We start from the raw sequence: 16,439 nt of genomic DNA, 5'->3' as shown, positions 1-16,439 counted from the left end.
TCAAAGAGCGATTACAAGTCTGTTTAGAGACTAGAGATTCAGCAACACCAGAATGAGATGCTAGTTGCAGTGACTTAGAAACTTCCTAAAGCTCCTTTTGGGTTCTATGTGGAAGGTTCTGGTATAGGAGAGAGATGGCTAGTCTCTATTGTTCCCAGGTTCTTCAATCATGTTGTGTGTTTGTTTTGAGGCCACACCAAACTATGTTCAGAGATTAATCCTGCCCTGAGCTCAGGGATTACTCCTGGTGATGCTCCAGGAACCAGATGGGGTGGTGGGGATTGAACCCACACTGGCCATGTGCAAAAGCAAGCTCCCTGCCTGCTGTATCCTACCTTCAGTCCAAATATTTATTTTTTTTTTTTTGGTTTTTGGTTTTTGGGCCACACCCGGCAGTGCTCAGGGGTTACTCCTGGCTGTCTGCTCAGAAATAGCTCCTGGTAGGCATGGGGGACCATATGGGACACCGGGATTCGAACCAACCACCTTTGGTCCTGGATCGGCTGCTTGCAAGGCAAACGCCGCTGTGCTATCTCTCTGGGCCCTTCAGTCCAAATATTTCTAAGAAGGAAAATATTAACTAATCAAGATGGTCAGAGTTGGAGAGATAGAAACATTTATTGAAAATAGAGGAGAGTCCGCTTGGGGAGAGAGAAATTTAGTAGAGGACTAAGTTAAGTATGACTTGTTTTTGAAGTTTTTATAGGAAAACTGGGTCTCTGTGTTACTTGTCAAGTGACATGAATGTTACAGAGAATGAGAGCATTTTTCAGCGGTTTGGTTAGTCAAGGGTCTTTGGATGAGCTATTTGGCCACTTGCCTTGGTATTAACAATTATCTCTTAATTTCCTGTGAGCCTACAATCTACGGAAGAATCTGTCATCTTGGTAAATTGTTAAACTTCTGTTAAATTGTTAAACTTCTGGGGGCCAGAGCAGTGGCACAAACAGTAAGGCATCTGCCTTGCCCATGCTAGGCTAGGACAGACTGTGGTTTGATCCCCTGGTGTCCCATATGGTCTCCCAAGTCAGGAGCCATTTCTGAGCACATAGCCAGTAGTAACCCCTGAGCATCACCAGGTGTGGTTGAAAATTAAAAAAAAATTGTTAAACTTCTGTTGTTATAAAAATTGTTGTGGGGTCACACCTGGCAGTAGTTAGGGGTTGGTTACTCCTCGCTCTGTAGTCAGAAATCACTCCTGGCAGTGTTTGGGGGACCATATGGGATGCCAGGAATGGAATAAGCTGGTTACATGAGAGGCAAACATCTTACCTGCTGTATTATCACCCCCCATTGGTAAATTGTTTAGAATCTGAAATGGAGACAGCTCAGATGGAGCCATGGACAGCAGCTGGTAAAGGAAAACTGAGCTAGCCTCACAAGTTATTTTTCTCCCACCTGCTCTTTCTCACTCTCCAAGCTCTCTTTACTTTTATCTGGTCCTCCCTTTTTCCCCTTGCCCTCTTTTTGGAATTTGCTCTTCTTCTTCTGCAACCTCTCTCTCTTGGCTTCTGCCATTCCTCAGGTTTGTACAGCTGTGCCAGGCCCACCTAGAGGTACAAACTAGACAGGAGCTATAGATCAAACCAAGTGCTGCTTCTTGACTTTCTGCTCTGGGGGAGACCCTCTCATATATGGGAGGGAAATTGGTCTAGGTGGAGGCATGCTGGAAAGGGAGTCCCTATCTGAACCAAACCAGTGTCCCTGCTCTCTCTTGCACACATATCCTCCCCACTAGGCTTTTGAGGTGGAGTCAAGCACAAAGGCCAAGGATTTCTGCCAGAACATCTCTGCACGGCTGCTCCTCAAGTCCTCCGAGGGATTTAGCCTGTTTGTCAAAATTGCAGACAAGGTGAACTAAAGGCTCCTTGATGTCTGTCTGTGTCTGGCTAGTGGGAAATTCACTGGGGATTTGGTTGATGTAGAGGGGAGAGAAAAGAGACAGTCCTGTGGTGCTTTGTTCCTCTTGTTCTGGCAATGCCCTCCTTCTATGTCACCCCCAAATCTCTTCTCTGAGATGTTGTCCAACATAGTTCAGGCCTCTTGGGAGCCTTGTAGTCCCTCTATTCTGGACATGCCTTTTCCTACTCAAGGCACATGAACTTTCCTCATTACAAAACCTGGGCTTGGACAAATTAAGTAACTTCTCCAAGGTCACACAACAGGTATGCAGTTGGGTCTTCATGATTTAGGGGCCTTTGCTCTTTGTTCCTAAGATCCAGGAAGATTTGACTGCTAGCACCTGACACTCCCTGGTCACACTTCCTTGCCCCATGTCCTTGGAGACCCTTCCAGCCCCACTTTATAGTCCCCCATGGGGGACAGGCCTTCTTGAACCCACGAGGCACTTTCCCCTGCTCTTCCTCCATGAGATTCTTTGTGTAGTGGGGTTTGACTCCTCACTTCACTTCTGTTCTTTTGCCACACCAGGGACCCACAGTGAGCTCTACCCACAGGGAGCTTCTAGGATATGGATGCTGGAAAGTATCCAAGCAGGGTGGCCCTGGGCAGCTGTCAGCTTCCGGGAGTTGTTTGATTCTGAGCAGAAAGTTGTCACCTGATGGACACACTCCCCAGGCAGGCTAGACAAGGGGGCTGACCTGAGAGAGTCAGAGCCAGAAGAGATCTTGGCTAGAGCAGCTGGGATGTCAGTGGCAATGTCCTGAACTGAGACTCTGCTGTATCCAGGTTATCAGCGTCCCTGAAAATGACTTCTTCTTTGATTTCGTTCGCCACCTGACAGACTGGATCAAGAAAGCTCGTCCCGTCAAGGATGGTAATGTCAAATTAACCCACGTTTATCTAATTTTTTTTATCATTCCTTTTGCCTATGTATTGTACAACAATATAAAGTAAATTTGTTTGTGCTTGCAAACAGGCTAGGGTAAGTAGGTGGGAAACTGAGAGCATTGGTGAAGAAAAGGTAACACTGGTGGTGAGATTGGTATTCAAACATTGAATGAAAGAAACAACTGCATATGAACAACTTGTTATAATAACAGTGTTGTAATAAAATATTTAAAAAGTAAAACATGATTGGGCAGGTAGGACCAAAGCTTTTACATATGATAAAATAAAATATATTAAATATTATTATTATTTATAATAATGTGAAGTGGGATCCTGGGGTGCAAGAGATTGGGCAGGCCTGGTGCTGTCTCAGAGCCATGCTGCCAGCATCTGTAGCAGGGTCCTCTGGCTCCCTCCCTGTGCCACAGGAATCGTGCCCTCGCTCACCTACCAGGTGTTCTTCATGAAGAAGCTATGGACCACCACAGTGCCTGGGAAGGATCCAATGGCTGATTCCATCTTTCACTATTACCAGGTGAGCATCTCTCAGCTCAGCTGTCTCTGGCCACACTGTCCTTGTGAGGTGTTAGAAGCCAGGACCTGGTGGCCAGGTTACCCAGGAGGGACCAGGACCTGCACATCCTTGAAGTGACACCTGCTGGGATGCCAGACAGCAGACCAGCCTCAGATATGTTTCTCAGCTCAGGAGCTTGCTGCTGCTTCTGTGCATCCAATTTCTTCTAATTCAGGCTCCTTCCTGGAGTGAGAGTTCTGACGAGTTTCACCACTCTGGGGAGGGGCCCTCACGCCCCTGTGTAAGTCAGTCATCGTTTCCCAGCCCAGACCTAGGAAGTACATAAAGCCTGCACCAGTTCACATGTCCAACATCCAGCATATCTTATTTTTTATTATTTTTCATTGAGTTACTGGGAATTACAAAGTTTTTTATGATTGAGTTTTAGTCATACAGTCTTCCAACACCAATCCCTTCACCAGTGTCAACTTCTACCAATGTCTTCTCCTGCCTCCCAGCTTGCCACTATGATAGGCCTTTTTTATTTTTCTTTTCTTTTGTTCTTTTTTTCTTTTCTTTTCTTTTTTTTTTTTGTACTCTTCAAGGCACTGTGGTTTACCATATAATTACTAATAAGATCTCATGCATACCACTTTACCTCCTTTCAGCACTTATTCCTAGTCCAGAGTGACTGCTTCTCTCCAGCATGTCTTTGGAACTTTCCCCTGTGCTATCCTTTCACAAGCCCCCAAGAAGTAGGTATATGGTTCCCATTTTGTGAAGGGAGAAACTGAGACTTAGGTTCAGTGAAGGAGTTGGGTCACAGCCAAAGGAATTGGAGTCTGAGTGCAGGAATTTGCACCACAGACCCACTGCCCTTTCTACACCAGCCCATTTCCTCTTCTGGGGGAAAAGACAAAGGAAGGGCTCTCTGGAAAGAGCAGGGACCAGGAATGGACAATGCTTAGAGAAAGAAGCCTGACCTGTGAGATGAAAGGACTGTAATCATTCAAACATGGGGCCTACCAGCTTTTCTGCACACAGGAGAAACCTGTGTACTCTGTTTTTCTCACCTCAAATTTCTCTAAATTTCTTTCAATAAAAGCTATTTTGTAAAGCTGAAGCAGTAGCACAGTGTTTGCTTTGCATATAGCTGACCGAAGTTTGATCCCTGAGATCCTATATAGTCCCCTCTTACCCCTCCCGCAATTCCATATGCTAATATCAGCTGGATGGTCAGACCCACCCACTACTGGGAGGGGTTTTTGGCTGGGAATAAAGGTGTTGCTTGAGGGAAAGAGGGAAATAAAATGCAGCAAGGAATCTTGGAGGGTAGCAGGAAAGAGGCTGCATGAAAAGCTTAGTTTAGAAGCCATGTGAAAAAATGCACATCACGGTTAGGGCCAGGTAATAAAGCTCCATTTGTGGTATTAAAATAAAATATACAGTCCTAGTGTTGGAGTGAGGCCTTAGGCCCTTGGCCGGAGGATCTGAAGGATGCAGGATAACGGTGGAGAAATTCATAAGCAGTCAGATGAAGTTTCAGTAAACAGCCAGCTTTATTACACAGTCCTGAGCATTTTTGGGTATAGCCCAAAATAAACAAACTGTCTTTCCTCCACACCAACTCTTTCCTTCACCCTATGTAGTCTATGTGTGAAGGACTGCTTTAGCTCGTTTCCCTTGTCCCAGTTGATGTCCCCTTGATGACGTTTCTTCTCATGATCTCAACTCTGGCTCTGCACTCAGGAATCACTCCTGGCAATGCTTGGGAAACCATATGGGATGCTGGGTATCAAACCTGGGTTAGCCAATGCAAGGCAAATGCTTTACCTGTTGTATATCATTCCAGCCCCTGAGCCTGTCTTTCTTCCTATCTTTCCTACCTTTGTTTTGTCCATTATCCCAGAGTAATCATCATTTCCAGATTCTCTCAACAGCTTCCCAAATCCCACTCTGGCCTGTATGGAGTGCTATGAACTCTTGTGACTACCTGGTTTTGGACCTGGGCACCTTGCTTCTCTTCAATTCCGTGTTCTCAGTTTCTCTAACTGTATCACAGAGTCTGTGGAATACTCCCTCTTCTGGGGACTCCTTCATTTATTCCTACTCCTACTGAGCTTATAAGCAGGTATTTACTCTTATAAGGAAGTTCACTATCTCTGCTTGTCTTGAAATATGTTTTCATAGATCTGAGGACAGTTTCTTCAAAGATTGCCATTACACTTAATTTAAGTTCTGCCCTTGCCTATGAATCCCAGAAGAATAGATAAGGTTGTATGATATTGCTTAACATGTGATTTTGTGCTAATTAAATCACATTCAAATATGAGCAAACAGTGCTATGTGGTCATGTTGAGGTGTTAAATGGCCTGATTCCTAGTAGATGCTCAATAAATATGTTTTGAATTGATGGAGAGGGGAATAAGTAAATGAATGACTCGGGGAATAGTGGGAGAGGAATGAATCTGTGGTTGGGTATTAGTGAGGGAATGAGTGAATGAACAAGTTATAAGGGACTGGGTGAGTGGATGAAATGGCAAATAGAGAAATGGGTAGGGAGGTGGATGGAAGGATGGGCAGTTAGATGGACAGATAGGAAGGTAAGCAAATAAAAGCTATGAGGATAATAACTGACTCAGGTTTCTGATCTGCAGTGTGTTCTCATGACAGGCTTAGTTCCCCTTCCACTTCAAACAGTGGATAAGATATAGTCATGAAGCTCCAGGAGCCTGTGTGCAGAGCTGGCTCTTCTGGGCTTCCAATTGGCTTTGGAGCCTCTCTTCACTCTCAGTTGCCTCTGATTCCAGGGATGAAGTTTAGGGTGGGTAATGGATTTGAGCTGATGAAACCAGCCAGTATCAAGGTAGCTCCATGGGAGGAGCCAGCCTGAGTGGGAGTTTCCCTTGTGATGTCCAGGAGGTTAGGGGTATGAGGCAGTCTCAGACCCACACTGACCACTCTGTGAGTGTCTTCACTTTGAAATGGGCTGCGCCCTCACCAAACTGAGACCCCCAATGTGCCCTTAGCTGTGAGGGCTGAGCCTGTTCATGCACAGTTGCCCTTTGTCATCCACTCTTTGGAAGCAATATCAGCTAAGGCTGAAGAAATGGGAGACCACAAAGGTGGGTTAAGATAGGAACCTGAGTCTGGGGTGGCAGGAAGGACCAACCCCTTATCCCTGGAGCCCCTCCAGATATATGACCTGCTTTATGCCTGCCAGGAGCTGCCCAAGTACCTCCGAGGCTACCACAAGTGCACGCGGGAGGAGGTGCTCCAGCTGGGGGCCCTCATCTACAGAGTCAAGTTCGAGGAGGACAAATCCTACTTCCCCAGTATCCCCAAGCTGCTACGAGAGTTGGTGCCTCAGGACCTCATCCGTCAGGTTGCACCTGATGACTGGAAACGGGTGAGCACAGGCAAGGCAAGAGGGGTTTGCCTTTAATGGGTATCTGAGCATCCTCAGAAGCCAGGGGACAGTGGCCCAGGGAAAGCCCATGTGTGGCCTCTGTGGTTCACCTTCACATTCCCCACCAACTGCTCCATCCCAGGACTTAGTGGGAAATCAGTATCCTTGTCCCAACTGCCTTATAAGCTCCCATTAACTGGGAACAGCATGGAACTCTTTGTGAACTCCAGGCCCTACATCCTCATCTGGCCCTCTGGGCCTCTGACAGCTGTTGGGGGAGCAGGTGGGTTAGGGTGTCAGGGCTGATGGGGATCTCTGCCTCCACAGTCCATCGTCGCCTACTTCAACAAGCATGCAGGCAAATCCAAGGAAGAGGCTAAACTAGCCTTCCTGAAGCTCATCTTCAAGTGGCCCACATTCGGCTCAGCCTTCTTTGAGGTGAAGGTAGGCAATGGGGACTTCTCAGAGATGGGGAGAGACCAGAGGGAAACCATAAGGCAAATGCTCTTCCCCAAGACATTCCACTTACCCTACAAGAGAGGGAAGCAACCTCTGCCTGGCCACAGGTTGCCCCACCAGACCATGAATACTGAGGAAGTTATTTGGAAGAGGCAGAAGGGTATGGCTGGTAGGGAGGCCCAGGGTATGGCTGGCAGAAGGCTCAGCATCAGAAAAGGCCCAGAGGTGTGAGAGTTCAGTCCTGCACAGAGTGTTCTGGCCTCTGAGTGTGGACTGGCAAAGAGAGTGACTATGTTCCTGCAAAGGAGGAGTCGGGGTGGGGAGAACACCAAAGCATTGGCACTGGAACCCTAGGACTAGAAACCCGATGTGAATGCAAGAGAGCAAGACCATCAGGGCCTGAGCAGAAAGGGACAATGTGGAAGAGGCAAGGGTAAGAAACAGAGAAGCAGAGTAGGGCAGAAGGGAGACATACTGCTCTGTGCTCAGGGATCACTTCTGGAGGTTCTTGGGGGACTATAAGGGGTTGAGTCTAGGTCAGGCCCACCTTTTGAGGGAAAAAAGAGGTAGAAAGTCCAAAGAAGGTGACATATTCAAGTGATTTTGTTTATTTTTGCCACCTCTGGCAGTACTCAGGAGTTACTCCTGGATCTGCACTCAGCATGGTGGTCTCTGAGGGCCATATGGGAGGCCAGAGACTGAACCCATGTCAGTTTCATGCAAGGCAAATGCCCTACTTTCTGTACTATCTCTCTGGGCCATGTTCATGAGATTTTAAAGTTAGAGAAATTTTAGCTGAGCGAGCATTGGAGACTCCTAAACAATCAGGGCAGAACGGCTAGAATCCCATCCCTGTTGAGGTGTAATGAGGACCTTAGACAGGCTGCAGGTGATGCTGAGAGCCCAGCAGAGGAAAAGCTAGGAGCCACGGTAGGGCCACCCATGCTGTACCCTTGGCATCAAGTAGACAGCAACAGAAATGGACTTCTTCGTAGTGGTGGTTTGATTCTGACTCCAGTGCTAGCAGCTCTCTCCTGTTCTGGGTCTCCCATCTGATGAAGTCTTTGCTTTCTTCACTAGCAAACTACGGAGCCAAACTTCCCTGAGATCCTCTTAATTGCCATCAACAAGTATGGGGTCAGCCTCATCGATCCCAGAACCAAGGTAAGCAGTAACAGGGTCAAGCAGGTGAGAACTGGCTTCTCTGTACCTCTAACAAGGATCCCCATACTCCCACACCCAAACCTGCTGCTAGTCACCTTCTATCTTGGCCACATACCTTAAGAAGTTGCCCATGGTTGCCGGTTGGTATTTTTGTTTTTGTTTTTGCTTCCTCAAAATGTTTTGTTACCAAATCCAATGAATGTTTGTTTGCTTGTACTTAAAGGTTCAACATAATGCTTTGTTTTTGTGTCACTCCTGGAGGAGCTTGTGGAATCATACAGAATACTAGGGATTGAACCTGGGCCAGACGTGTGCAAGGCAGTCACCCTATCCACTGTACTATCTTTCCACCCCATAACTGGACCAACTGTTATGGACTATGTCTTCTTTAAAAAGTGCTTTCTGCCCATGTTGGTCAGCACAACAGAGCAGGCCTCCATTCTCTTGTTCTCAATTTAGGGTCTAAACTAAAGCCTTTCCCCAGGAAATGTCTGTGGGTTGGTCTGAAGGAGTGAGGGAAGAGGGCCTAGACTATGTAGCTTCAGATTCTCTCACTCTGTCTCCCAGGATATCCTGACCACACACCCTTTCACCAAGATCTCCAACTGGAGCAGCGGCAACACCTACTTCCATATCACCATCGGCAACCTGGTGCGAGGGAGCAAGCTGCTCTGTGAGACATCACTGGTGAGAGCTTTTCCTTCTGGCCTTTGAGTCTCCCTCTGGCCTCAGTCATCTCCCGCTTACTCCCCACCCAGCCTCTGGAACATGAGGAGTACATGGCTTGGCTTGGGATTAGGGTCAGGGACGAAGGGACTTTATCTGGATACTGAGGAAAAAAGTCCTCAGTTCATTTGCATGCCTCTAAGATTAGAGCATTGGGCTGTTAATCCCTGCGTTGAAGAGAAAAGCTATTGGTAATGAAATCTCCTGGACTCAGCTCAACTTCTAAGACTTAACACAACTAGTAGCACCTTTAGAGTCTTTCCTAAAGGCCAAAATAGAGGATTGGAGTGATAAGCTAAGGCTTTAACTTGGGGTTGTACTGCTCAGCAGCTTAGACATCAGTCACACGAATCCCACTTTTCAACTTTTCAAATGGGCAGGATGAATCCAGAGTGGGTTAGGCTTTGCCTTTGTCCAGTTTTCTGCACCCTGCAGTTTCCTGAGAGCTGTGTTCTGGATGTGAGTGGGTTGACTCTGTCCCATTATGCACTCTGTTTATCTTCTGACCACTGTTTCTTCCAGGGCTACAAGATGGATGACCTCCTGACTTCCTATATTAGCCAGATGCTCACAGCCATGAGCAAGCAGCGGGGCTCCAGGAGTGGCAAGTGAAGAATGGGAGATGGCACCACACCCACTCTCTAAATAGCAAATGACTCCAGCCCATCAGCTACACCTGTAGCTGTGGAGGCAAGAAGACTGAGCCAAGAAGACTGACCACCACTATCAACTTGGTCTTCAGCCTTTCTCTCAATAAGGTGGCCTTGCTGGGCTGCAGAGCTCGCTTCCAGTCACCCCGGGAACATCTGGATTAATTCCGGTCCTGGCTTGATGTCATCTTCTCAGTTGCAAGAGCCTGAACACCTTGGATGCCTTTATTATACCAGACTGTCTCCAACATGAAAACTCCTTTGACTTTCTGTGTACCCCTATGATAACAAATCAAGAGGATAACCTAGTTCTCGATTCATAGGACCACAAAACAACACCAAGAATCGTCTGAAACCTAAGGCTGACTTAAGTTCTCTAAATCCAGGGTCGTCGGGTAGGGTGAAGAAGACAGACTAGTTTTATGTTTTGTTGGTATGAGTGCTGAGCCCCTGCTCAAATCTTCCCTATCATTTCAGGGCATAAAGTATGTGTTGTATCTTTTGACCCTTTACTGTCTTTGCTGTGGAATAAGATGGAAGAAGGAAGAGTGTGGGGGGTAAGAGAGGGCCTTGGTGGAGAAGTAGACTCAACATTGGCCTGCTGATCTTCATATGCAAATGAGTTAAGCCAGTCTGGGTTTGGGACCTGGTATGCTTTAAACTTTAAACTTAAACTTTAAAGGGGTCTCAAACTCGCAGCCCGCGGGCCGCAAACGGCCCTCCGTACAACATTTTGTAGCCCTGCCCTAGAGGAATCTTTTTTTGTTTTGTTTTGTTTTGTTTTAGTTGTTTGGGTCACACCCCCCAATGTTCAAGGCTTACTACTAACTTTGCACTCAAGGATCACCCCGACTTTGCTTCCTGCGGCCCGCACGTAAATTGAGTTTGAGACCCCTGCGAAAGGGATTGGCTAGGATCAGGATAGTTTGAAGGGAAATTCTGGATATCAACCTAGGGGATGGGAAGCTGAACGTGCAGGAGCTGGGAATCTAGAGGAAGATCTAGTTCCTGAACCTTGGACTTGCAGAGCCCTAATGGATCTTACATTTTTACGATAAACATTTTATTGGTTCATCAAGAAACCTAAAAGAACCCCAGGGAGTTGTCTGAGTGTTAAATCTTTACCTCCTGTAAGTGTTTATAAACTCTCACATTGTAATAGGACATGACCACAACCAATTTGACCATGACCAGGGTGGGTCTGGAGCTTGGAGCTTAAATTCTTGTCCTCACACATTCAATCAAGAGTTTGAGATGATCTGCATCTAAGTACCCACTTCCACCCACAGGTGTCATCTTCCTATTCTCCTTCACTCCCTTGGGTTATAGGTTGGAAAAGTGATGACTTTGAAATAGATAACTCAAACCAGACAGCCCTGCCCTTTGGGATTCTAATATGCCTGCTTACAAATAATCCTGACCCTCCAATGTTTATGTGATGGAACAATTAGTCCAGGCTACATCAGCCAGAAAGAAGGTGCTCCATCATCATCATATAGGGGACTCATGTTGCCATTATTTACACACTTGTGTTCATCACATTCACTTCATCGGAAGGGATCCAATATAGGATGAAAAAAACTTTGTAATGTCCAGAAAACAATCAGTTCCAAGACCACAACAACTTTTTCTCTTTGTCTCTTTAAGATGCTTTCTCTTTTTAAATTTTATTTATTTTTTGTTTATTTTTTATTTTGGATGAACAATTTTGTCATAAATTTTATTTGATTATTTTGTTTGTTTTTGGACCACACCTGGCAGTGCTCAGGGGCTACTCCTGGTTCTTCACTCAGGAATCACCCCTGGAGAACTCAGGAGACCACATGGGATGCTGGGATTGAACCAGGCAGCTCTGTGCAAGGTGATATACTTTCTTATTGAAAGGATAGACCAGAATTAATGGTCTAGTTAGATGATAATGAATGTGGGGTGTGTGTGTGTGTGTGTGTGTGTGTGTGTGTGTGTGTGTGTGTGTGTGTGTTTGAAGCAAGAGAGTTTTTATTAAATGGGATTTACTTGGACAGATGTGAGGGGAGAGAAAAAGGAACACATGTTCAAGGGAGAACACAAACTCGAAAGAGCCAATGTGCTGATTTTTCATTCCTGTGACTGAACAAAGGGAGGATTCAACAATTCAAGTGGGGGCAGTTTAAGAATGGGAGCCTCTTTTGTGGACAATGTAGGTGTTAGGGTTGTTCTCATAGGGAAGTCAATGTAGTTTGAAGAGGGGCTTAGCTGATAACTTCCTCAGAGGAAATATTGGTGTTTTGAGGTGCCCTAGAAGGACTCTGGTTGTTGGCCACCCTGTAGGAAGGTTCTAGCAACTTCACATCCTCATTAAATCTGGGTTTATCTTCTTTTTTTTTTTTTGGTTTTTGGGCCACACCCGGTAACGCTCAGGGGTTACTCCTGGCTATGTGCTCAGAAGTTGCTCCTGGCTTGGGGACCATATGGGACACGGGGGGATCGAACCGCGGTCCGTCCAAGGCTAGCACAGGCAAGGCAGGCACCATACCTTTAGTGCCACCGCCTGGCCCCGGGTTTATCTTCTTTTCCTAGATTGAGTTTAGAGTTTCTTCTATATTATTAAAGCTGGGTCTATCTTCTTTTCCTAAACTGAGTTTAGAGTTTCTTCTATATTATAACTTTCTCAATATCTGTAAGGGATAGATACAGATTTTTGGAGTCATTCCTCTTATCTCTACAATCTAGTGAACTCACAATCATACTCAATCTCTCTTTGGGTTTTGGTACTCCCAGTGGTATTCAGGGTTTATTTCTGGCCATACTCTGAGGATATGACGCCTGCAGAGCTTGAGGCTCCACATGAGGATCAAACCTGGGTCATACTGAGGCAAGTACCTACCTGCTCCAATCCTCTCATGATACTAGAATTGACCCCCATATGCTTAGGCATAAGTTCTTCTAAACTTTCTACCTCAAAATTTTGGTCACATTTACATATTTACCTCAATTATTTCTAGGAATAAAAATCTATTATGTTTTTAGGATCACACCTGGTGTTGCTCAAGGTTTACTCCTGGCTCTGCACTCAAGGATCACTCCTGGAAGTACTTGGGGGACCTAATTGGGGTGCCAGGGATCCCATTCCAGTCAACTGCATATAAGGCAAGTGTCCTACAAACTAATATTTCTATGACCCCTAAAATTTTATTATGCAACGCTAAGGTTCACTTAAAATAAGAACTAAAAGTTTTTCAGGGGATGGAAACTAATATTTGTTAAAGATTACACAGTATAAAGATGGTAGAACAAGAATGTGAGGATTACACAGTCACATCCCACAGATGCAATAATTCTACCATTATATATGGAACAATTCCCTTTGAAACAGAATTAAAAACAAACCAAATAGCATTTCTACTGCAAAGAGACAAGGCCCATATGAAGAGTAGGAGAGGTTAAATAACCCAGAGTAGGAGAGATATAACCATAGAACTTTTTCCTGGGAAGCAAAGGAATTGAGTTCAACATCAGATACCATAATCCTCAGATCTTGCACTAGAGAAATAGGACTCAACTCATTAACTGTGAAAACTAAAGAGTTTTACATAAAGGGCGAAATGAGATTCTACTCTTATGGAGGATAATGCGTACCATTCGCCCCAGCACTGTGGCATGAAAGTAGTAGTTTGAGGAGTGCCAAGAAGATATGTTATTATAGAACTTCAAGGTAACTTAGAAAATGTACATCCATAATTGAACTTAAAACTGGTGATTAAACCATATATTTTAGCATTTTATTTAAAACTCATTGCTTAGGGGCCGAAGAGATAGCATGGAGGTAAGGCGTTTGCCTTGCACGCAGAAGGTCAATGGTTCAAATTCCATCATCCCATATGGTCCCCTGAGCCTGCCAGGAGCAATTTCTGAGCATAGAGCCAGGAGTAACCACTGAGCGCTGCCAGGTGTGACCCAAAAACAAAAACATTTTTTTTTGCAAATCATTCATCAAGCACGTGGTTAATATAAAATAAAAAAAAAGGAGGTTGAAGGGATTACATAGTGGGTAAGGAATTGCATGCAGCTGTCCCAAGTTTGATTCACACCACCACAAATGGTCTTCCGGGCATCTCCAGGAGTGATCCCTGAGCACAGAGCTAGTTATGAGTTAGCCCTGAGCACAACTGGGTGTGACCCAAAATTAACAAAAGGAACAACAACAATCAGAAAACACACACACACACACACACACACACACACACACAAAAGAACAAGGAAACAAAGAAAAAGATTTTACGGAGGGAGATATGCTTTGTTTTGTTTGTTTCTTAAGTGTCCCCTGTTGTCTCCTGTGCATTGGAGAATAATGGGTTTTCTTCATTTGAGGGGAATGAAGAGCCATTCTATATAGCTACTAAAACCTCTCTTCGATTTCTTCCTTCAAGGTCAATATTTCCTTGCTAATGTTTAGTCTAGTTCTGACATTCCATTTGTAGTTTTCTCATTTCTGTTCTCATATCCTTTTGGGGTGATTTTTTTTTTGGCCACTCCCAGTGACGCTCAGGGGTTACTCCAGGTTATGCGCTCAGAAATTGCCCCTGGCTTGGGGGGACCATATGGGATGCTGGGGGATTAAACCCCGGTCCATCCAAGGCTAGCGTTTGCAAGGCAGACACCTTACCTCTAGCATCACCTCTCCAGTCCCCCTTTTGAGTTTTATTAGCATCTGCTCCATAGTTCCTTTGAGTTCATTAAACATCCTAAGCATTCTGCAGTCCTTTTCAGAGAGATTATATTTTCAGAGAGATGGTTATTTAATTGATTAAAGTAACTGATTAATGGATTAATTGGTTCCTTGGGATTACAATTTTTGTTCCCTACCCCTGGTGTTGTTTTGTACTGCTTTACCATGGTTTCTTATCTGGGGTGGGGGGTATCTTTTCATTTCATTTGGTGGCTCCTTCTACCAGGGAAATTCCTGAGGAATTTCTATTAAACTTCTATCTTTTGGCTGAGTTAGCAGATTGAGCTTCAAAACTGTAGCACTGGCTTCAACATCCAGATGGAATCTGAGGCTGCAATGTAGGCCAGTCTCCCATGAGTGTGTTGCCTAGGTGTGTACCTGGAGACTTTTTGCTTATTGGTTTCTACTTTTTGCTTTTTTTGCTTATTTGCTTTCTACTGCAAGTCTGCATTTTTCATGAACTGGAGAGAGTATTTCTGCTTGTAGTTTTGTGATTTCTGCAAAAATTTTCTCTGGATTTGATTTTCTATTAGGCTAGCATCTGGAGTCTTTAAGTCCAGCAGATCTCCATAGCACTGTAAGAACTGGCACTACTGTCTTTTGTTTTGGTTTGGTTTTTGGGTCACACCTGGCAGCACTCAGAGATTTCTCCTGGTGTGACCCAAAAACCAAACCTGCTATCTCTCCGGCCCCAGCACTACTCTCTTGAGGAAGTTCTGTCTAGTCCTATTTAGTTTCTTTTTAAAAAAAATAAATGAATGCAGGGCTGGAGAGATAGCATGAAGGTAAGGTGTTTTCCTTTCATGCAGAAGGTCATCGATTCGAATCCCAGCGTCATATGGTCCCCTGGGCCTGCCAGGAGCAATTTCTGAGCATGGAGCCAGGAATAACCCCTGAGCACTGCCGGATGTGACCCAAAACCACACACACACACACACACACACACACACACAAAGAATGGATGTTAAATCTTACCAAAGGCTTTTTTTCTTTTCTTCATTAATTGATAGTGTGATTTTTTTTATCTTTCTTTTGTTGATATGGTGTTTTACATTAACTTATTTGCATATACTGAGCCATTCTTAAGTATTTGGAATGACTGACTTGATCATGGTGTATGATTCTTTTCCTATGCTGTTGGAGTCAAATAGATAATATTTTATTGAGAGACGTATGAGATAGTACAAGGGTAAGGATCTTGCCTTGTATGTAGCCTCTATCAGTTCAGTTCTTAACATTTCAAATGATTCCCATAGCATTCAGGAGTGTGTGGTCCCTGAGCACAGAGCCAGTCATTTCTGAGCAAAGCTGGGTGTGTATGACCCAAAAATGTCCCTTCAAAAATTGTGGACTCTTGCACCTGCCTTTATCAAAAATATTTCTGTGTGATTTGTTTTTACTGATATATATATATATTAGTATTTTGGTATTAAAATCATGTTGCTCTCATAAAAATTGTTTGGAAGTGAAGCAGCAGGCTCTCAGACAAGGTACAAGAGGTTCCCTTAAAGGGGCAGTATTGGGGAAGGTCTGTATTCTCTGGAGGGATAGCCTGATCCATCCCAATTATTCTGAACTTGCCTTTGTACTGAATAGGCCTTACTAGCATGTATTCATGCCTGATATTTAATAGAACCAACATTTCAACAAGCTCTTATGTATCCTATTACATCATCCCTTTCCCTGACAGGGCAGAAGATCATCTGGCAGTCTTCACTGACATTCTCAAAAGATACCGTATTTTCCGGCATATAAAACGATTGGGCATATAAGACGACCCCCTAATTTTGCAGTTAAAACATAGGTTTAGACTTATATTCGCTGTATCAGACAGAGTGTTCCTGTGCTGCAACTGTATGTACCACAGTGAGCCAATCACAGCAAGCAAAGGTTCAAAGGTTCTACTGTAATAGACTTCCTCTCTGACTCTGGCCAATCTGAGCAGGCTTTTTACAGTGTAGATTCGGGTCCAGAACATTGTCTAATTTGCATGCATCAAAAGCCTGCTTGGATTGGCTG

The 16,439-nt window shown here is 44.7% G+C and overlaps 1 protein-coding gene and 1 long non-coding RNA gene across 2 annotated transcripts in view; one reads left to right on the top strand and one right to left on the bottom strand.

Annotated features, from left to right (window-relative positions):
- The window catches only part of MYO7A (myosin VIIA), an 89,441-nt gene extending 79,759 nt beyond the window's left edge, over nt 1-9,682 (top strand). Inside the window, exons 42-49 of the mRNA XM_049780497.1 lie at nt 1,739-1,852; nt 2,689-2,776; nt 3,219-3,325; nt 6,528-6,713; nt 7,041-7,157; nt 8,253-8,336; nt 8,904-9,023; nt 9,585-9,682. Coding sequence (XP_049636454.1) covers nt 1,739-1,852; nt 2,689-2,776; nt 3,219-3,325; nt 6,528-6,713; nt 7,041-7,157; nt 8,253-8,336; nt 8,904-9,023; nt 9,585-9,674 — 906 coding nt within the window. The 3' untranslated portion in view covers nt 9,675-9,682. The remainder of the gene's footprint in view (nt 1-1,738; nt 1,853-2,688; nt 2,777-3,218; nt 3,326-6,527; nt 6,714-7,040; nt 7,158-8,252; nt 8,337-8,903; nt 9,024-9,584) is intronic.
- Nucleotides 1,728-16,439, bottom strand: part of LOC126018356 (uncharacterized) — a 24,335-nt gene continuing 9,623 nt past the window's right edge. Inside the window, exon 3 of the long non-coding RNA XR_007498914.1 lies at nt 1,728-1,828. This is a non-coding gene — a long non-coding RNA (uncharacterized LOC126018356). The remainder of the gene's footprint in view (nt 1,829-16,439) is intronic.

Source organism: Suncus etruscus, chromosome 9 (genome assembly GCF_024139225.1).
Source record: "Suncus etruscus isolate mSunEtr1 chromosome 9, mSunEtr1.pri.cur, whole genome shotgun sequence".
Lineage (NCBI taxonomy): Eukaryota > Metazoa > Chordata > Mammalia > Eulipotyphla > Soricidae > Suncus > Suncus etruscus.
This window is presented reverse-complemented; position numbering and strand designations above follow the sequence as displayed.